Source organism: Melopsittacus undulatus, chromosome 1 (genome assembly GCF_012275295.1).
Source record: "Melopsittacus undulatus isolate bMelUnd1 chromosome 1, bMelUnd1.mat.Z, whole genome shotgun sequence".
NCBI classification, from domain to species: Eukaryota; Metazoa; Chordata; class Aves; order Psittaciformes; family Psittaculidae; genus Melopsittacus; species Melopsittacus undulatus.
Window position 1 is genome coordinate 57,365,510 of NC_047527.1, and position 18,487 is coordinate 57,383,996.

The 18,487-nt window shown below is 38.2% G+C and overlaps 1 protein-coding gene across 1 annotated transcript in view; it reads left to right on the top strand.

Moving 5' to 3' along the window:
• Nucleotides 1-11,127: 11,127 nt before the first annotated feature.
• DOK6 (docking protein 6) overlaps nucleotides 11,128-18,487 on the top strand; it is a 236,768-nt gene continuing 229,408 nt past the window's right edge. The window contains exon 1 of the mRNA XM_034064995.1: nucleotides 11,128-11,193. Coding sequence (XP_033920886.1) covers nucleotides 11,128-11,193 — 66 coding nt within the window. The remainder of the gene's footprint in view (nucleotides 11,194-18,487) is intronic.

The window sequence follows — 18,487 nt, forward strand, 5'->3', positions numbered from 1 at the left end:
AGGTCTTGGCACCAGAAAGAATGTGACATTCACCATTAAAAATAAACTAACAAAAAAGAAAACAGTGAAAAGCTGGGGAAAAAGTGCCTCCATTATCCATGGATTAAAATAAGTCCTGTTTGGTCCCATTTCCTGAAAGCATCTTTGTAAAATACATTTATTTCTTATACAAATGTATGAGGGAAAATACTCCCATAACCTAAAGGGAATTTTTATGAGGTAAAAAAATCTTCAGTTACTTCCTACTCATTGGACATAAATGAGGCACTGCACATTTTTTGGCATGTAAATGTAATTATAATTTTCTAAGTTATACATTAGACCCGCTCAAAAATCAAACGCATGCACACACATTGATGAGAGCAGAACAGGCCTCCAGATGCACAGCTTTACTAGAAGGGGATATGGTAGTGCACTACAGGGTTTGTAAACACTGTGGACCAGAGAGATATTTTACCTGCCACTGTATGGCTGAGCTCTAGTAAGACATGATTGTTTCAAAGGTATTAATATATAAATGCACAAATATATTATATGTATAAATCCATACTTAAATGCATAGATCATTAAAAATGCATCAGCAGAGTTATAGTAAAAGAATTCTATAACTGGTAAATAGAAGGATAAAGCTGTAGGAACCATAAAAGCAATTGTAACAAGAGAAAAACAGCCTACGCAATGCGTAAATTATATGAACTTCATATATGTCCAGAGAAAAACTAATAAAATGTTGGCTCATATGTTGGACCTGCTTATTCAGTTCTTTGCAAATCCTAAATTGTTTATGCCTTCTACAGAAAAAGGGAAAGGATGAATAAACTTCTCCCCACACCAGCTTATGAATGCATACAAGCAAAGCTTTGATTTTCTTGTTGCTCCCAGGGTTGCCACTTAGGTTTTCTGAATACCTGGGTAGTGGCACATGTCCATGATCTTAAATGATCTTTAGTAGTACTCAAAGAAGATCCTCTGTTGCCTTTTTTTAGAGATTTGATCCAATGCCACATTATGACATTTTAGACATTTCCTGATTTAGAAAGGTCTAGAACGAAAAATGCCAGCAGTTAAAACATATAGTCATTCACTCCTCAAAGAGAAACACATCTCTCCACCAAGATTTTTAAATGGTGACATTTTTCTTTCTTTTTCTTTTTTTTTTTTTTTACTTCATGCAGAACTGCACATCTTTTTGGTGATACATAAGCAGGTTTTATATTTTTGTGGTTTTCAGCTGTTATCCCCATGTGATGTGATTATGCATGCTTTCATTACCAAAACTTAACTTCATTGATTTTGTTTTCATAGCAGTAGGGGAATGCTGAAGAACAGACTGTGTAGCTCACACTTCTGCAGTGACCCAGCTCCCTATGGTGTTGTGTCTTCTTCATCTTCATCTTCGTCATCTGCTTCTATTGGTCTTGTCCAAGACACTTTTTTGCATGTTTCTTAGTTTAAAAAAAACTCACTTTTATCAGCAGGCAGTAAATGAAACTGCTTCCTTGAGTTTCCTTTAAAGAGGGAGCAAGTGAAAAGGAGATTTTTTTTTTCATTGGCTGGGACTGTGTGGCAGTAAGAGGATGATGTTAGGACAAAGAGAGTGTGCCAAATGTACATTTAGTAATTATCTACTGTGGACCTAAGTTAGAAGTTTTCATTTTGCAGAGGAGGGGAAATTTAGTTTCAGATGTCTCTGATGTTATTAGAAGAGATTTTGCTGTAGAGATATTTTACTATTTAAACTATTCTATTGTACTACTCCCTTGCAGAGAGTAGTACAAATTGGTTTGCTACATTTAAAATGAAAAAAAAAAACCAAAACCAAAACCCAACAAACCACAGTATTTTAGCAGAGTTAGAATGTTTTGATCGTTTGTTAGATACTTTTAATTATTGTTGGCTTTTCATTGGAAAAAAAATAAAGGACTTAGCTCTATTACTAGTAAAGTTAGGTATTACAATCCAAGCCAATCTACAGTTAATATACAATATCTATTGTGTGTAGCAAGTAAAACTGATAGCCTAATGTACCAAATAACATTCTTAGAAAATTAATACTTAAAAAAGTTAAGTTATAAAGGATACACTGAAGGAGTCTGAAGGTTTTTCTTCAAAGCTTTCACCTAAACGATATTTCTAGGATTCAAACAACCCCTACTTTTCCTGGGTTCCGTTAAAGTAGAGAAGGTAAACAAGCCACTGGTTTGATTTTAATGAAAAAGGATGTTTAATTTGCTGCTTGATTTCTTAGGTGCCATTCTGATGTTTATTTCCTTAGTAATCTTAATGTGATCAGTCATAAATTGAAATAGTAAAATTATGAAGTATTAATTGGGATCTCTTCAATGTAATGTAATCTAACAGTTAAGTTTATTATGTCACCTACAAGTAGGGTTGCTCAACTGCTCACCAGACTCTGAAAACATCACCTACAATATCACTGTTATTACCATTATCAGTATACTATTATTATTATTAGCTATTGATTCTATTTATTGTGTTCTGGGGAAAGAACCTGAGGGATGTAATTTAAAAGCCTTGTTTTCAGTTCCTCTTCTTTTTAATCTGAGCAGATGCTTAACCTTTATTACCATGCTGGCTGTCATTTCAAACAGGCATGGCCTTCACTGATCATGAAAGAAAATATTTTATTTGTAATTAACTTGTGCATTCTTTTAAAACTTAACAAGCTGGTATTCAAAAGTATCAAATTTTTAATTAATAAATATTTCACGCATAAATATGCCTTCAAGAAAAGGAGCAATTAAAAAAATTGAGAGTACAAATTGCAGATTCAGAGGAAAAAGAAAAAATCTCAATTTTCAACAAATATAATACTTACTGGAAATTGAATAACAGTGGTAAATAACTCATCTTTGAAATGAATAGTAATGCTTGCTCCTGATTAGAATACTCCGGCATATTTAAAAGATAAAACTTGGATCATCTGTGGAAAAAAAAAAATTAAAAAAAAACACAGGCAGCAAGAGCAAATACTAACATCGCTTTCTAATAAAAGATGATAGTCAAGTAATAACACATCTGATAGTAACAAATGATTATCTCAAAAATTTATATCAAATCATTACAGTTGTCAGAAAAAAAACATTTAGAGCTCCAAATGGTTGGGTTCATTGAAAGTACTCCTTTAATATTACTATCTTGGAACAAAAAAATGAATTAAGTGCCCAGATTTGTATAACAAAGTTGAATTTATACAAAAATAATAATAAAAAAGCAATTAAGTAGGTCAGATGCTGATGGATTCCTGGGTGATTTTTAAACATTCAAAAAAAGTTTAACTCTATTTTATAGACATATACAAGAGCTTTATTGCACTGTCAGGTCATGAAAACAGATAAGAGTTCTACTTTAAGGTACACTTTGGACCCTACTTGTATTTATACATGAACATGTGCTCACATGTACATTTAGAGATGAATATTAGATTTTCTCATTCCGACTGAAATGGCACGACTGAAATGGCACAGATGTTTTCAAATAAGAGCAATTTTTCAGGAAAGAAGTTGTCTCATCTGAAAAACCTATTGTGAATTATTTCACCTAGAAAAATGTTCATATATTAATTCTTTTTTCAAACAAGTGCCTATTCATTTTCTATTTTCTCAAGCTGTAGTTTCAACTGTTCTATACAAGAATAAAAAAAAATCATTAACTACAAAAATAGGATGGAGTATTAACCTTAAAGATTAAGGATTGGCAGTTACCTACATACATAATACTTTTATTACTTCTAAATATCTACAGAAAGTCATTGATGTTAATATTGAACAATTCTCCAAGGATATTCAGGTAAGATTAAGTTGTGAAATCATACACATATGTGTTTGGAGATAAGTAGGGTAATATTTATTCTTTATGCCCTACATACCCTGAAGGTGGACCTACTGCCTACTGCTGATATTGCCAGCAATGGAGGATGAGGTATAATGACTTGGTAGCACACTAAAACCAGTGACATGACACCATGCCCCGTTTCCAGTTGAAAATGCATGGCTTTGAGGACTGAAATAGCTTTTTCCTCCTGCCTTTCCCCACCTGCCTACACAAAGAACTCAGGCTGGAATTTCTGGGGTCATTCAAAGCAGAAAAAGTCAGTGTCAGCCCAGGCAAAATGCAGACTGCAAACGTGATTCCTACAGACTTGAATGGATTGGTGCTGGGTTTCTCCCTGGATTCAAATGCACAGTCACACAAAGGCTTATAAAAATGCACTATAATCCCCAAGCTCTTGGACTCTACCCAAAAGTTTATGGAAGTTAGACTTCCCCACAAGCTCGAACTTTTGTTTGGAACTATATGAATCCAGTTTACTCCTGTGAAAATTACAGGTACTGACAGCAGCCACAGAATATCTCTGTAGATTTAACATCTGTTTCCTAGCATCAATCCAGATGCACCCACACAACAGCAGAATATGCACCAGTTTAGGGTACAGTGTTCCGATGATGTTCTCTGGCAAACAAAGGTTTATAAAATAGTGGGATTGTACATGCTCCTGGAAGAGGTGCTTTATCCAGTTCTCTAAAGCTTCTGTATGCTTTGCGGTAAGGTAAATAATGTAAGGTATGATGAGGCAGTGGGTTTGTGACAGTTACATCCTCAGCTACTGTTAGTTATTCTATATTATGAATTATCTGGTATCCACTACTATTTGAACTAGTGAAGGCATAAATATTTTTTGTGAGTGCACAGAAAACTTAAGCACTCAGTATCCAGGGTTGCTGCAGTGTGAAGGGCTGATACACTGCCAGTGCAGCTGGATTTTAAACAAAGTATTTTGTGAGCAAAACCAATGAACTCTAGACTGCTAACAGTTTGTGATTTTTCTCCTCTATTAGATGTTCTAGCCTCAGTAACCACAACACACCCACATCTCCTGCAACACCTGGACACCTTCAAGACCAGGCTGGATGTGTTTCTGAGCAATCTGATCTAGTTTAAGAGGTTCCTGCTTATTGCAGAGGGGTTGGATCAGATGGCTTTTGATGGTACCTTCCAACACAAGCTACTCTATGGTTCTATAAGAAGCATATACTGTATACAGTCCAGAGTGTGATCATAGGGATTTGCCAGAAGATAACAGCAACGTTGCATATGGTGAACATTACTTGCCTCCCCTTACTGATAGGAGTAGTTGCAGTCTTTGCTCTTCACCTGACATCAGTTTCCACAGGATTTCTAAGCTAGTACTCATCTTCCATTATTCTCACCAGACTGAGTTGTCCACTAGGCTGTGCCAAGCTTCATAAGGATCCTAAGCGTGTTCTCAAGGATGTTTCCTACTTAAACATATTTCCCAGTGTCTTCCTACACATCCAAATCTTTCCTACCTAACTCTTGTCATTTCTTTGCCTCAGACACTGGCAACTCCCAGGTACTCTGGACAGTACAATACTATACATGTCAAACTGTAACTTTGTCAATTCATAGCCATGGAAAATACAAAGAAAAGTAGAAAATAGGTGGGATTTTTTTTGTCTTCTTCTTCTTTTTTTTTTTTTTGATACAGAACTTTCCATGATAGAAAATGTTGAAGAATCAGAATTCAAGTTTGTCCTAAAGCTTCAGTGTACTTTGCTAAGTTTCAGCTTTTGAGTCCTTAATTGTAATGGAATTTAATACTTCCTACACAAAGTGTGCTTTCATTCCCTCTAAATTTTCCTGCAGCTATTCCTGAAGATTATTGGGGTATCATAGGTAATATGCCAAACATTGTATTTTAAATAGAACACTTACATGGTATTCACCATGTTTCATGTTTAGAAATTGGCAGAAGGCAATCAGAAAATTATTGTTTATAGCATTTTTTTTTTGCAATGAGACAAAACTGGACAGGTTTTCTAATATGCAGCTGCCTTAATTCCAGACATTGTTTCCCCATAAGCTGAAGCAAAGTATCTTACTCTTAGATATTGTACTTTGTAGTCAAAAATATCAGTCTAAGCACTTTGTGATAAAGCCAGTATACATATACTACCACTATCCTTGCTACCGTGCATTGCTCTCTAAAACCAAAGAAAGGCAGACATCTGGGAAAAGTAGTGCCTTGGGCCACCTCTGAGACAGTACATCTGTCAAGACAAAGCTAGTTTGTCGACACAGTTATCAAGGCCCCAACCATGGCCACAGTATTTCTTCTTTGGGGGCAAAGAACGGAATGCATAAATTATGATTTGTGTCAATGATCAGAGTCTCAGAGGACTAGAGGTTTGACTCTCACTAGCTGTCTGCTAGAAAAGCAGAGGTGACAGTATTTTCTGTTCTCCAAAACCAGATTAATCAGATACAAAATATGACCCCATAAACCAGAAAACCAGAAGAGGTCTTTTTTTTTTTTCCTTTTTTTTTTACCTTTCTATCATAGGTCAGAAGCAACAGGGTAAGATATCAGCCTATCTCGCCCCTCTGTATTTGCGGCATGAAAGAATACACACTATGGCTCTGGGTAGTAAGCCAGTAATAAATATGCATGCAGTTTCATGCAGGAACTAATGGCTGTGTTTTTTACAATGCCCATGGAAAACAATAGTTTTTTAATATCGTCTATCTCAGTGATTTATGTTTCATGCTAGTTCACAAAGGACTCTACTTAGTATGTGATATATGGATTGGAGCAAAATAATTGTCTGAAGCCTAGCTGAAGGTAGGCTTCCAGTGCATTAATAATGCATTAGGTAATGTTTCTTTCTTAGTATTGCCTATGCAAATTTCTATTATCATAATAAAAATTACTGTTTATTTTAGATTGGAAACAGCTTTATGTGAGAACATGTTTTTATCAGATGTCTTGATTAAATACTGACTGCCAGTTCCCTGATGAACTTTTAACCAGAGTTTTTCCTTTAGATTCAGCAGGTATTTGGTCAGGAAAGAAAAGGCAGAAACATCTTGCTTTGCTAAAAACTGAGAGGGAGCTCTCTGTGCTCCTCCTTCCAAGTGTGGTGAAAGTCCACACTGGCTGGAAACTTTAAACACAGGTAACTGTCACTGGAGAATCATTCATGAATGTGAACAGGGAACATATAAAGTCAGATTTAAAATATATACTGCCAAAAATTGTTCATTTTGTCAAGCAAGCACAGATGATCTTTATGACAGATGCAAATGGCAATACATATTGTCTGTCCAAAATAGTATTAGATTTGATTGCACTTATGTTAGATAGATTAGAAATTAACTTCTCTGCTTGAAATAATTTGTGACTTGATTACCTGCTGAATCATTTCCCTTTCCAAATGATGATTTCACTTCAACAGACATATCAGAAATAATCTTTTACAAAATATATAAGACATTAGTACACAACAACGTATTATTCAGAAGGACTCACACTATGCATTTCCTGCCTCTTCTTTCTGGTTCCATTGAGTTGGTACCTGTTGAATTACTGAAAACATTTACCTTTCTCAGATGTTGGTAGAAAAACAGGGTAAAGAATTTGGGGCCACTGCTTTGGGGAATCTTTCTTCATAAACTGTGACTTTTCTCAGCAAATACAGTATATTAATGTGATATGAACACAAAATTATTTTTGTGGGGAAGCAACAAGACAGTTTGGCCATCTTCCTGTGATTCAGAGTGGCCTTTCTATGCATTAGTACCACAGGCTGCCCACGGGACCCATAAGCAAATGAATATTTGATCATTCTGACTGCTGCTATCTAAAGAAGCTGAAAATAAATGCCATACTGATTATATTATAAGCTCAGACTAGCTAGTTTACACTCTGCAGAATGTAGAATAAAAATGCTTTGTACTTTACATATATTTTGCTACCTCTGATTGCATTTTTATGGTAATAAATAATAATAATTCAATTCATACACGTATTTAAAAGACATATACAAAAGTAATAATAAATAACAGAGAAAAAGCCATTGAAACTTACTAATAGAGATATGCTTAACTGCACTATCAAAACCATTTTCTATGAATGTTATATCATAAAATAATATACTCAAGAATAAATGGCTGATTAGCTTTGGAAATACGTCACCTTCTTCACTGGCAGAAATTTCTCCAAACAGTACAGTTCTGACAACAAGACATGCATGTTAGGGAGGTGGAACAAGTTCTGTTGCATTGTTTGTTACCTCTTACTGCAGAGACTGAAAAACTGAAAAGTGCCTGGGAATGTCAGATGTTCTGAAACTGCTGTCCCTTTCATACTACATACAGCACAATCTTAAAAATATTAAATAGAAAAATAAATAGATAGATAAATAAATAAATGAGTACAGATCATACCATTAGTTCTATTCCTATTTGAGGACACATTTGAGAAAACTCAGACCCCACAAGTCAATTTCTGTGTAGCTGAGAGATGGTGAAAAGGGGGCAGTGACTGTGTGTTAAACCAGGTCTACAAACTTGCAAGTCTTTCAGGGTTAACCTGTAAGGGAAATGTCTTTTTGTCAGTTAATTGAATAGGATTATGTACTTTTCTGGTTGGCAATTAAAATGAAATGTTCCTCTCCTTTTTGATCCTTCGAGAGCTTTTTGTACTTTAAACAATCGCTAGTTTCATTTTGAACAAAGCTTATGTTTAATATGTTGTAAGGTGTCTTGAAAGAATTCTCTTGTAGGTATATCCCACTTTTCTCTCTAAAATTACAGAATATTATGATTTGACATGTTGTTAAAGCAGAAATTATGGAAGAAGTAATATTCTGCCCAAGTAGAAGTTAGAACTTAAAATATCCTTTTGACATTTGTATAGTAATGTATAAATACCTAGGTTTTTATAAATGTATAGTATAAATACCCAGGAAGCCACAACTGGATATAAGATAAGTGTTTTCTCTATTCCTTTTCATCATCATATCTTTTAAAATAGTTGTATAATTATACAGCAGTTTTTGCCTGAATAAAAATAATACGGAATCTTACTCCTAGCAGATGTTCCAACAATCATATAAACAGGAATTAAGTTGAGAAAATAAAAGGACAGGTAAACTTTCATCTGCTTCATTTAGTAACTGATCATGGCAAAAAACTTAGAACAAACAAAATAAAAAAATATTCTGGGAATGAGATTTTTCTTGACCTGGTATCATAATTTCATACCTATCAGACTTGGATGCAAAGCCAACAGTAGTCAATGAATATGCAATAGACTTCAGATAATAATATTAAGATACTGGGGATTTTGTTCGTTTTGTTTTTAAATAGGATGCTATAGCTGTCTTATAGTGCACCAGCAAAAATGCTTTCAGCACAGTTAAAAATGTTTTGGAAATCAGAAATAGCAAGCTTTCTCTTTAATTTCCCATTTCCCCCATATAGAATCATAGAAAGGTTTGGGTTGGAAGGGACCTTCAAAGGTCATCTAGTTCAGCCCCCTGCAGTAAGGATCTTCAACTAGATGAGGCTGCTAAGAGTCCCATCTGGTCTGACCCTGAATGTTTCCAGGGATGGAACATCTACCACCTCTCTGGGCAACCTGTTCCACTGTCTCACCACCATGGTGGTAAAAAACTTCTTCCTTATACCTAGTCTAGATCTACTTTCTTATCATTTAATAACATTACCCATTGTCCTATTGCAACAGGCCCTGATGAAAAGTTTGTCTCATCTTTCTTGTAAGTCGCTTTCAAGTATTGAAACACCCCAATAAATTCTCCCCAGAGCCTTCTTTTATCCAGCTGAACAACCCCAATTTTCTCAGCTTTTCTCCATGGAAGAAATGCTCCATCTCTCTGATCATTTTTGTGTTCAGCCTCTGGACCCACTTTGACAAGTCTGTGTCTTTTCAGTGCTGGGGGTTCCTGGAAGCAGTACTCCAGGTAGTTATATAGAGTGAAGATACAAAGCTTTTCCTTATAATTCTGTCACCCAAACACTGTAATCAGTTTTTTAGATTGTATCTTTTCTATTTGCTGCAAGATTAATATCTAGATGTAAGTTCAAAAGAGTTTTATGGAGAAACTCTAATTTGCAGAAGTTTGGATACACAAAACCAACTAAGTTATAACAAACATCATAATCTATTTCCTAAAGATTATTGTCTATTAGTTTTGAAAACCTGAAATTAATCTGACAAACTTACAGCTATAGAAATATGTTTCATTGCCCCAGTCAGTAGCACACTGTATGCTGCAAATTCTGATTCAAAAAACTTCAGGGCAATGGTGCAGTAGAAAGAAGATATCCAGGAAAAGAGCTGATGAAGCTTTTATTAAGCTTATAATAAAAAAAATAAAACTTTTATCACTGAAAGCATTCATGAAACATAATTTTATAGAACAAGAAGAATTCACTCACTTGTCAATACTCAACATTTGTAGGTTTCCTTTCTCAAGGAATTTAGGTTCGTTCTTGTCCATCCCTATTTTGCATATGTCTAAAGAAAACACAAAGCAATACCAATTCAGATAGATTTGTGCTTTTTTTTTTTCTTTTGTAGTTTAGGTATTTGTTTCATTGAGCTAGTTGTGTTGACACAATGGTTGAACATTGGGTGATGGGCGTCTACTACTCGGCTTCCTGGATACGTATACAGAAATGCCCTCCTGGGCCGTGCTTCCCAAGGGATCTGCACCCGTGTACCCGTGTCAGAGTGGAGACAAGTGGGTAAAAACGGAGAGCCCGAGGAGAACATCTCTCTCCAGCCCCGCGTCCTGCCCGTGTGCGGCTGGGGGTCACCCCACCAGCATCAGGACACAGACTCCACTTCACCGGCAGCCCCAGAGACCCGATCGCGTTCAGAGCCGTCGCTGGAGGCAGGCTCCGCGGCCGCGGCGCCGGGGGCGGTGTCCCCTCTCAGCTCCGCCCCCCGCCCCGCCCGCCTCCCCGGCCGTAGGCGCGGGCAGCGGCGAAGCTGCCGCCGGGTGGAGCGGAGCGGGGCCGGGCTGAGCCGGCGGGCAGGGCGTCGGCGCGGGGAAAGGGAGCGAGAGAGCAGGCGGGCGGCGGAAGAGCGGCGCGGTAGCAGCCGCGGGAGGAGCGCGGAGCGGAGCGCGGCGCCTGCCGCTGCCTGGATGCCAGAGGCGCCTCGGGAGCCGGCGGCCGGCGACACCCAGGAGGGCCCGGGGGAAGAGGAGGGCGAGGAGGCGGCGGCGGCGAAGGAGGACTCCGAGAGCGGAGCGGAGGAAGCAGGCAGCGCTGGCCATGGCCTCCAACTTTAACGATATAGTCAAGCAGGGCTACGTGAAAATCCGTAGCAGGAAGCTGGGGGTAAGTGAGCTCTCCCTTCGCCGGGGTGGGGGCGAGGCGCTGACTGCTCAGGGGGCGGCCCTGGGGCGGTGGTGCCCCCGGCCGGGGCCGCCAGCGCTGGGCGCGGCGACCTGCTGCTGCCGCCGCCCCTGCTGTTCGGACTTCGCTCCCGTCTCTGTGAGGGTCGGTGGGGATTCGTTGCCGTTGCACGTCGGAGAGAGCTGGCTTCGCCTCTCTCCGTCCCCGGGAAGGTGCCGTTCCTTCCTTCTTTCTTATGGAGCGCCTTCCAGGATCACTGTCCGCGGAAAGCTTCCCTCCATCCCTGCGTCCTCCTGAGTCCCACAGCTCAGACCAGGACAGACATCCCTATCCTTGGGTGACTTTACCCCCGCCTGCTCCTCGCCCTGCTGGGGCTTGGGTGGGTGAGAAGGCGCAGGCAGGATGTGTAAAAAAACTTTGTGCACAGATTCTCCCTCCATCCACCTTTCTTTTTGGGAAGGGGGTGTCTTCAGTCAGGTCAAGGTCTGAAAGTATTGGAGGTTGGTACCAGAACAGCTCACTAGTAACTAAGAAAAGTGGAGTAGTGGGCTGGTGCCCGAGGGCATGGGTGCTGGGAAAGGGGAGCCTGTAGCGGGACGGGCGGCAGGGGAGGGGGGGAAGGGGGTGTGAGCTGCTTTGACCGAAAGGCAGATGAAGGGGCTGACAGTGATCAAACCTAGGGGCCACCTCTTAGCTGAGGGTAACTGGTTTCTGCACCCACTGGGATGTTCAGTGAGACCGAAGATAACGCCGTGTTATCAGATTGGCTACGGGCACTTTCCCTGCTGGGGCACAGCAAGCCTTGAAGAGGCAGTGAAGTCGGAGCAGAGAGCGTTCAGGAGCCAGTGTTTCCCAAACTTCGAGGGTCCCAGGACTCATCAGTTCGGACTTTCTCCTACCCTTTGTGTGTGTGAGAACAAGAAGGCTCAGGGGAGCTGGTAGCCTTGAGGCTGCTGATGTTGCCAATAATCCCAAGAGACCAGGGTCACTGTGAGCTAGAGACTGAACTTGGAGCAGTTCTTTGGGTTCACCCGTGTTTTTTTCTCCAGGTAAAGTACTGAGTCCCTGTGTGCTCTCCCCTCCAGGAAGGTGGACTGGCTCTCCCTGCTTCCCTCAAAACCTAACAGAGCAAGGGCCGTGTGAAATCTCCCATCCTCCCAAGTTGTGTTCTGTGAGCTTATCACAGTGCTAGTATTTATCTCCTCCTCCCCTCTTCTCCCTTCCCCCAAGATGCTGTTGCTTTGCTTGCAGACACAGTGTGCAGGATGGTGGGAGACTAATAAAAAATGACCTTTGGACTACTTCAGTGTCTCAGCCTGCCTGCTTAATTCCAAAAGAGCACAGAAGAGTTTGGTCCCATCCCTTAATAGCACCAACTCCAGATGTTTGAGAGGTGGTGTGAATTCAAAGAGAATTGATGCTCTTATTAATGATCTTGCATCCCTAGAGTCACTGCATGCATCAGTCAATCATTAGTCTATCTGAAGAAGCGATTTCTAAGCCTTAGTTTATTTCTGGCAGTCCTCTGCTTAATCTTTGCTCATCAGTTTTTCCTCAGCTCAGCAGTGTTATTAGATGGGCCCAACACAAAGCAGTGAGATGGTGTCACATCACCTTGATGTTGGTAGCTGAAAGCAGGGTTAATCTATTTGATTTGCAAATCTGTGTTTGAATGTATCTCAGAGTCATTTAAGTGTGAAATTATGTGTATGCATATCTCTCTGTATGCAAATACTTTTATGTACCTATGTGTGTAGTGTGTATGCAACAAATGGGGAGTTCATATTACAGTAGTGTTGGATGATACTTGCTGACTTGTGAAAATGAAATTATGGAAACAGTGATATGTCATTGCAGCATATCTTAAGTAGCTTGGATAATTTATTTTGAGACAATCTGATCTTTTTTTTGAGGGGGTGGAAATGTAACTCCATTTTTCTTTTGAGTGGATATTATTCATGATCAGAGTGATTATCATACTTCTACACTAAGCAAAAGTGAAACAATTGAGACAGTATCAATGGAAGATTTTCTCCTACTGAAGAGGTGTGTGGGGGCAACAATTCAGACTATACAGCCTCAGGCAGGTGGTGATATAAGCTTAAATATGACATATAGGGATGCACATCTGAAAAGTCTGTTAAGTACAATGTAAAATGGATTATGTTTTATAGAAAATAGCATCAAAATTCAGATGAGTGTGATGGTTGAAAGATATGAATATGTGTGTATATATCCATAGATAAGTGGATTCTTGTGACTGAATTTTTAAGTTAATGCAATTTTTATTCGCTAAGTGAAACATTAAAGGTTTGTGTTTTTTTTCCCTTGTGTCTCTCTCCAAGTCCAAAGCTTAATGAATGCAGCACTAGAGCTGTCATAATGTGAGTGAATACAGCAGTTTTCAGGGATATAAATGTCTGTTAACAAATGAATATTTTTAACCTCCAAAAACATTGAAAGGAGGGAGGAGAGCTATGGGTTCTGGAAATGAAGGCTAAGTTAATCTTGAAATATGTAAATAGAATTGTATCTCTTGTTGGTTATGTTTCATTCTAATACACTGGAAATTACTGGGTTTTTTTTGTTTTTGGTGTTTTCTTTTTGGTCATAATAGTCTACATTCTTTATATATTTCAATGTCTCCTGAAAAGTAGATTGATGAGAACTTGGAGAGCTGAGGTGACTAATACCAATTTTAGTGCTAGACTTGGGCAATAAAAGTAATTCTAACCTTTAGGCTGGTAGCCAACTCATTACTAAAATTCTTCCAGTGCAGCTTTTACTCTGTCTTGTTTCGTGACTGAGGGAGAACTGGCTGGGAATCAAATGGAAGGTACTTCAATATAATGCAACCTATTAAGTTTCAGGTAAATTTGAGTGACATAAAACCATACAGCAAGATAAGATAGCATCTGTAATTTTACTATAAATAAATAAATAAATCCAACAATAAGAATCTTTGTGGTCTGGTAGAATTTAGTTTTCCAGGAATTCTGTTTTCAGAATCCCAAGTTGTATGTCTTCTTCTGACTACCTCCTTTTATTGATTTTGCACTTTGGGAGGGGAATCATAAAGAGTTTGTATTTACAAAGGTATAAGATATTTACCTCTGTTTTATTACAGCTGTACCTTTCTTTAAATACTTGTTACCCTGGTTACCTACTTCCCACATAGCTGCAAATTGTTTTCATAGTATGCATGAGTGCTGTCATCAATTATGGAGGATGGATAGATGTTCAGCCTTAACCACAGTTAGGACTTGGAGCTATTTTGATATCAATAAGTGATTCTGTTCAGAAAGGTTATTTGAAGTCAAACATGAGACTTAAGTCTTGACGGGAATACACGGCAAGAGGTACTATGATAGTTAGCTCTTACTTTTTTTAGGTGATAAATGATTATTGAGGGTTTTGCAGCCTTTTCACCACCATCATCAAGTCTACCATTGGATTTGCATCTTAGTGGACTCCTATATGTTTTCAGGTAGTCCAGTATGTTCAAGTAGACTTAATTTTTCTGATATCTTTAGGTTGTTAAAGTAGCTTCTTTTGATGTAGGGTCAGATAGTCAGCTTGCCAAAATGAGGAGCTTTACCAGCCTCTGTTTTTACCTGACATCTGCCTCCATTGTGGTCATTATGGTTTCTGCCATGGAGCTATCAGGCCAGGAAGAGACATCCAGCCAGTTAGACCATTTAGTTTATTTCCTTACTTTGTTCAGCATGAGCTGTACTTAAAACTTGTCTATGGTGCCTTGTAATTTTAAATACATATTAAAGCCCATGTAGTAATCCATCTTGCATGTATACGTTACATGTTCATTGAGGTATCGCAAGTATTGTTGAAACCTAGAAACTGTAGTCAGTGAGGATATTTGTAACTAAAAATATTTTTTAAATCTGTTTCCTTGCAGTCTAGATATGCCTTTCTTTTCAGTACTCTGGCATTCTTGTGCTGTTTGATATTTTGCTTTTTCTCTAATACTGTATAAAGGAAATACCTCATTCTTGCAGCCATTACATTTGACCTGTGTGACCCTCCTTTGAAATAAATTTGATTGTAATGTGGTGTGCTGTTCAGATCAGAAGAGGTCATTTGTGTAGCATGGAACAGGACTGTGCTCCCTTTGTTCTTTTGGAATCTTTCATACTTGTGTCACATTAAAATTCATATGACACAGTTTTATACTGTGCTGGCTGTGCTCGTAGGCTGAAACTTTCTTGTAACAGATTGGAATCCCTTTGTTGCCTCCTAATAAACTAAGCTGTGAGAATTTCATGCCTTGTTGAAGTGCTGTTCCTTAGATGAAAAACAATTTGATGTCACATTAGGAAGTCTAATTAAAAATGAGCATTGTGCCACTTCTATAGTCTTGGTTTGACCCATATCAACCTCTGAAGTAATAATCTTTTTGTCTGTGTGGGGTTTTTTTTTGTCCCTTTTTTTTTTTTATGCTTTGGTCACAGAACAGAATCTTATCTATCAAAAGTTTTCACAAGGTTGATGAATAAATACTGATTTTTCTGTGTTTCCACATACTAAGTAGAGTTATTTCCTGAGTGATTCAACTTATACTCGAATACTGCTATCTGAAAATTGTACCTGTCAATCAGTCTTGATTGAGTAATAAGTAACAGGTGGCTCTTAGTCACCAAATGAAAAGTTTTACCATGTAACTACCCCTCTATCTTAACTATACTTTTAGATCATTGCAGGTACCTTTTCTGGAAATGAACATAGTGCTTCTTCTTCTACTGTCAACCGTGTCTTCATCAATCAGCTATGAATATGAACCTCTGATTGCAGTTTGGCTTCTCTAGAAGTAGTGCAGTATGTGTTTTATAAAATCCTAACATTTAATTGATGTTGTATATATATTTAGGGTCTGCAAAATGTTTGAGGTTAAGTGATGGCAGCAACTTTGCAAGTGGGTCGTGAGGAAATCAGAGGGCTGAGTAAAGGTTCTTCTATTACTTTGAGTTGCCATAGCATAGTCTAAGAAACAAACAAACAAATGAAAAAGACCAAGAAAATAGTGCAGCTTGGAATGGTTATCTTTTCCATAGTTTATTTTATACTATTTTCTATGGGAAATCGGCTCAGCTTGTTTGAAAGCACTGAGATTGCGGTTTATAACTGCATCCTAACAAATGATCTAAACTATGAGTTACATCTCAGTGCATGAAAATGATTCAAATGGAGCTGTAAAAACTTAATTCCTATTTATAATCTGTCGTGGTTTAAACCAAGTCCCCCAACTCCCGGAGAGTTAGGAAGGAGAATCCAAAGAATGTAGCCCCCACGGATTGAGATAAGAACGGTTTAATAGCTAAGGCATAACACAAAACCCCTACTGCCATTTACTACTACAAATAATAATGATACAGCAAACAGCAAGTGAAAAGAATACAACACCCCACCAGCCACCGACCCATAACTCACTCCACCCTGCCTGGCCGAGCACCATGTGCTCCCTCCTCCATTTTCCTCCACGGCTCTACCCCTCCAGCTTTCTCCTTCCCAGTATGCATCCTGGGCATCACGTGCTATGGTATGGAATACCTCATTGCCTAGCCTGGGTCAGGTGTCCTGTCCCTCCTTCCTCCCGGACTCCCCCTGGCTGGAAAAAACCTTGAACAAAAACACCCTCAAAACATGCTCAAACCATGACAAATCAATTTATTTTAATTTTTGTAAAGCTCCAGACTGACAGAATTCTCTTTATGTAAAGAAGTTACAGGTTTATGGTAAGCACTTTGGGATTGCTGTGTTGCCCATTTGCTTTTCTTGATGTGCATTTCCATCTCTTGATTCTCAAGAGGTCTGATAGGCAAAGTTCTATTAATTTTGTAATGGATGTTGCATACTTAAAGGGACAAATAGTTTATCTTTTGCAGATGGCATATCATATCCATGTTATCAGTGGATTATAGATGCTTCTATTTTTACTCTTGTGTGTAATATCATTAGCCTTACAGAGATTACACCTTAGCTGTATGAAGATTACACAAAGAGAAGTGTTTGGAAACTTGATCTGTTTCCTTTGTGTATTGTGAGATGGTAACATTTTGAGAGTTTATTTGCATCTGCTGTAAGGTGATGGCCTTCTGGTTTGGTTCTTCTTTTCTTTTTTTTCGTTTAGGAGTCTGTCATTTTTGTCCTAAGATGAACATTAAAGACTCTATGAAAAGACACCAAAGTCAATTTAAAGGTACCTATTAACTTGGGTGGCTTTGGTTCAGAGTCCAGGCAAGAACATTAGCTACATGCATAGAACATGAATCTCCTTGCTGTAAAATGCCCTTCAAATCCTACTCAAAGGAGTTGTCCTTTCTCAAATCGTTAATTATGGAAGAAACATTCTCTATGAATCCTTGAAATACACAAGGAATTATGCATGTAATTCCAGTAGCGAGTTTTTTTTCTAGTTTTTTACAAATAATCTCTCTTCGAATCATTCATTCAGATTTTTGCAAGCAGTGCAAAATGCTTTATAGCGGTTGCCTGGCAACAACATATTCAGGCAACAGCATATGTGAGTCAGTTGTTAGTTGTACATTTATATATACATGACTATGTACAGATAACGCATTTTAGATAGGAACTAAAGAGGATTTTTTTTATAAACCCCTCTCAAAAAAAGCACAAAAAAGGGGTTTAGGTCCACATGACATTGGACAGTTTGTCTTTTATTTTTGGTTCTGTAAAAGATGTGCTATTTGAACAGCTTTTCACAAATGTCATGATGTAGTTAATATACTCATGCAGTCATACTGAGTTATATTGCATATTCTCCTTGTTGAAATTAAAAGTACCTTAATATGTGTAGGTGTTAAATTATGTCCTTCACTGGTTTTTAATAATGTGTTATTGAAGCAAATATGGGTAGTTTATGTTGTAGACTTTCACATCTGTTATATTGAAGATAATAATTGTATATGTTCTGCGTGTTGTGTTTTAATCTCTTCAATTTGCAATGCATTTCTAAGGTTCAAAAAGATATCAGTGTGTTGTATCTAATCATAATTTAGCTGATTTTTTTCTTTTGTTTTTCCCCAAGGTAAAATACATAGTTCCAGTCTAGATACCATGAAATGTCTTTAGTAAAGTCAACAAAGCTAAAGAAGGAAACCTTTTAGTCTTGTGGAGAAGTTTGTATATGGCAGGTCAAAATTGCATACTTAGAAAAGTCGAAGAAGAGTAGAGTTTGCAGTATCCTGACACTTCTGTGTCACATAAGTGCTGTCTTTCTATTAGTATTTTTTTACTGTTC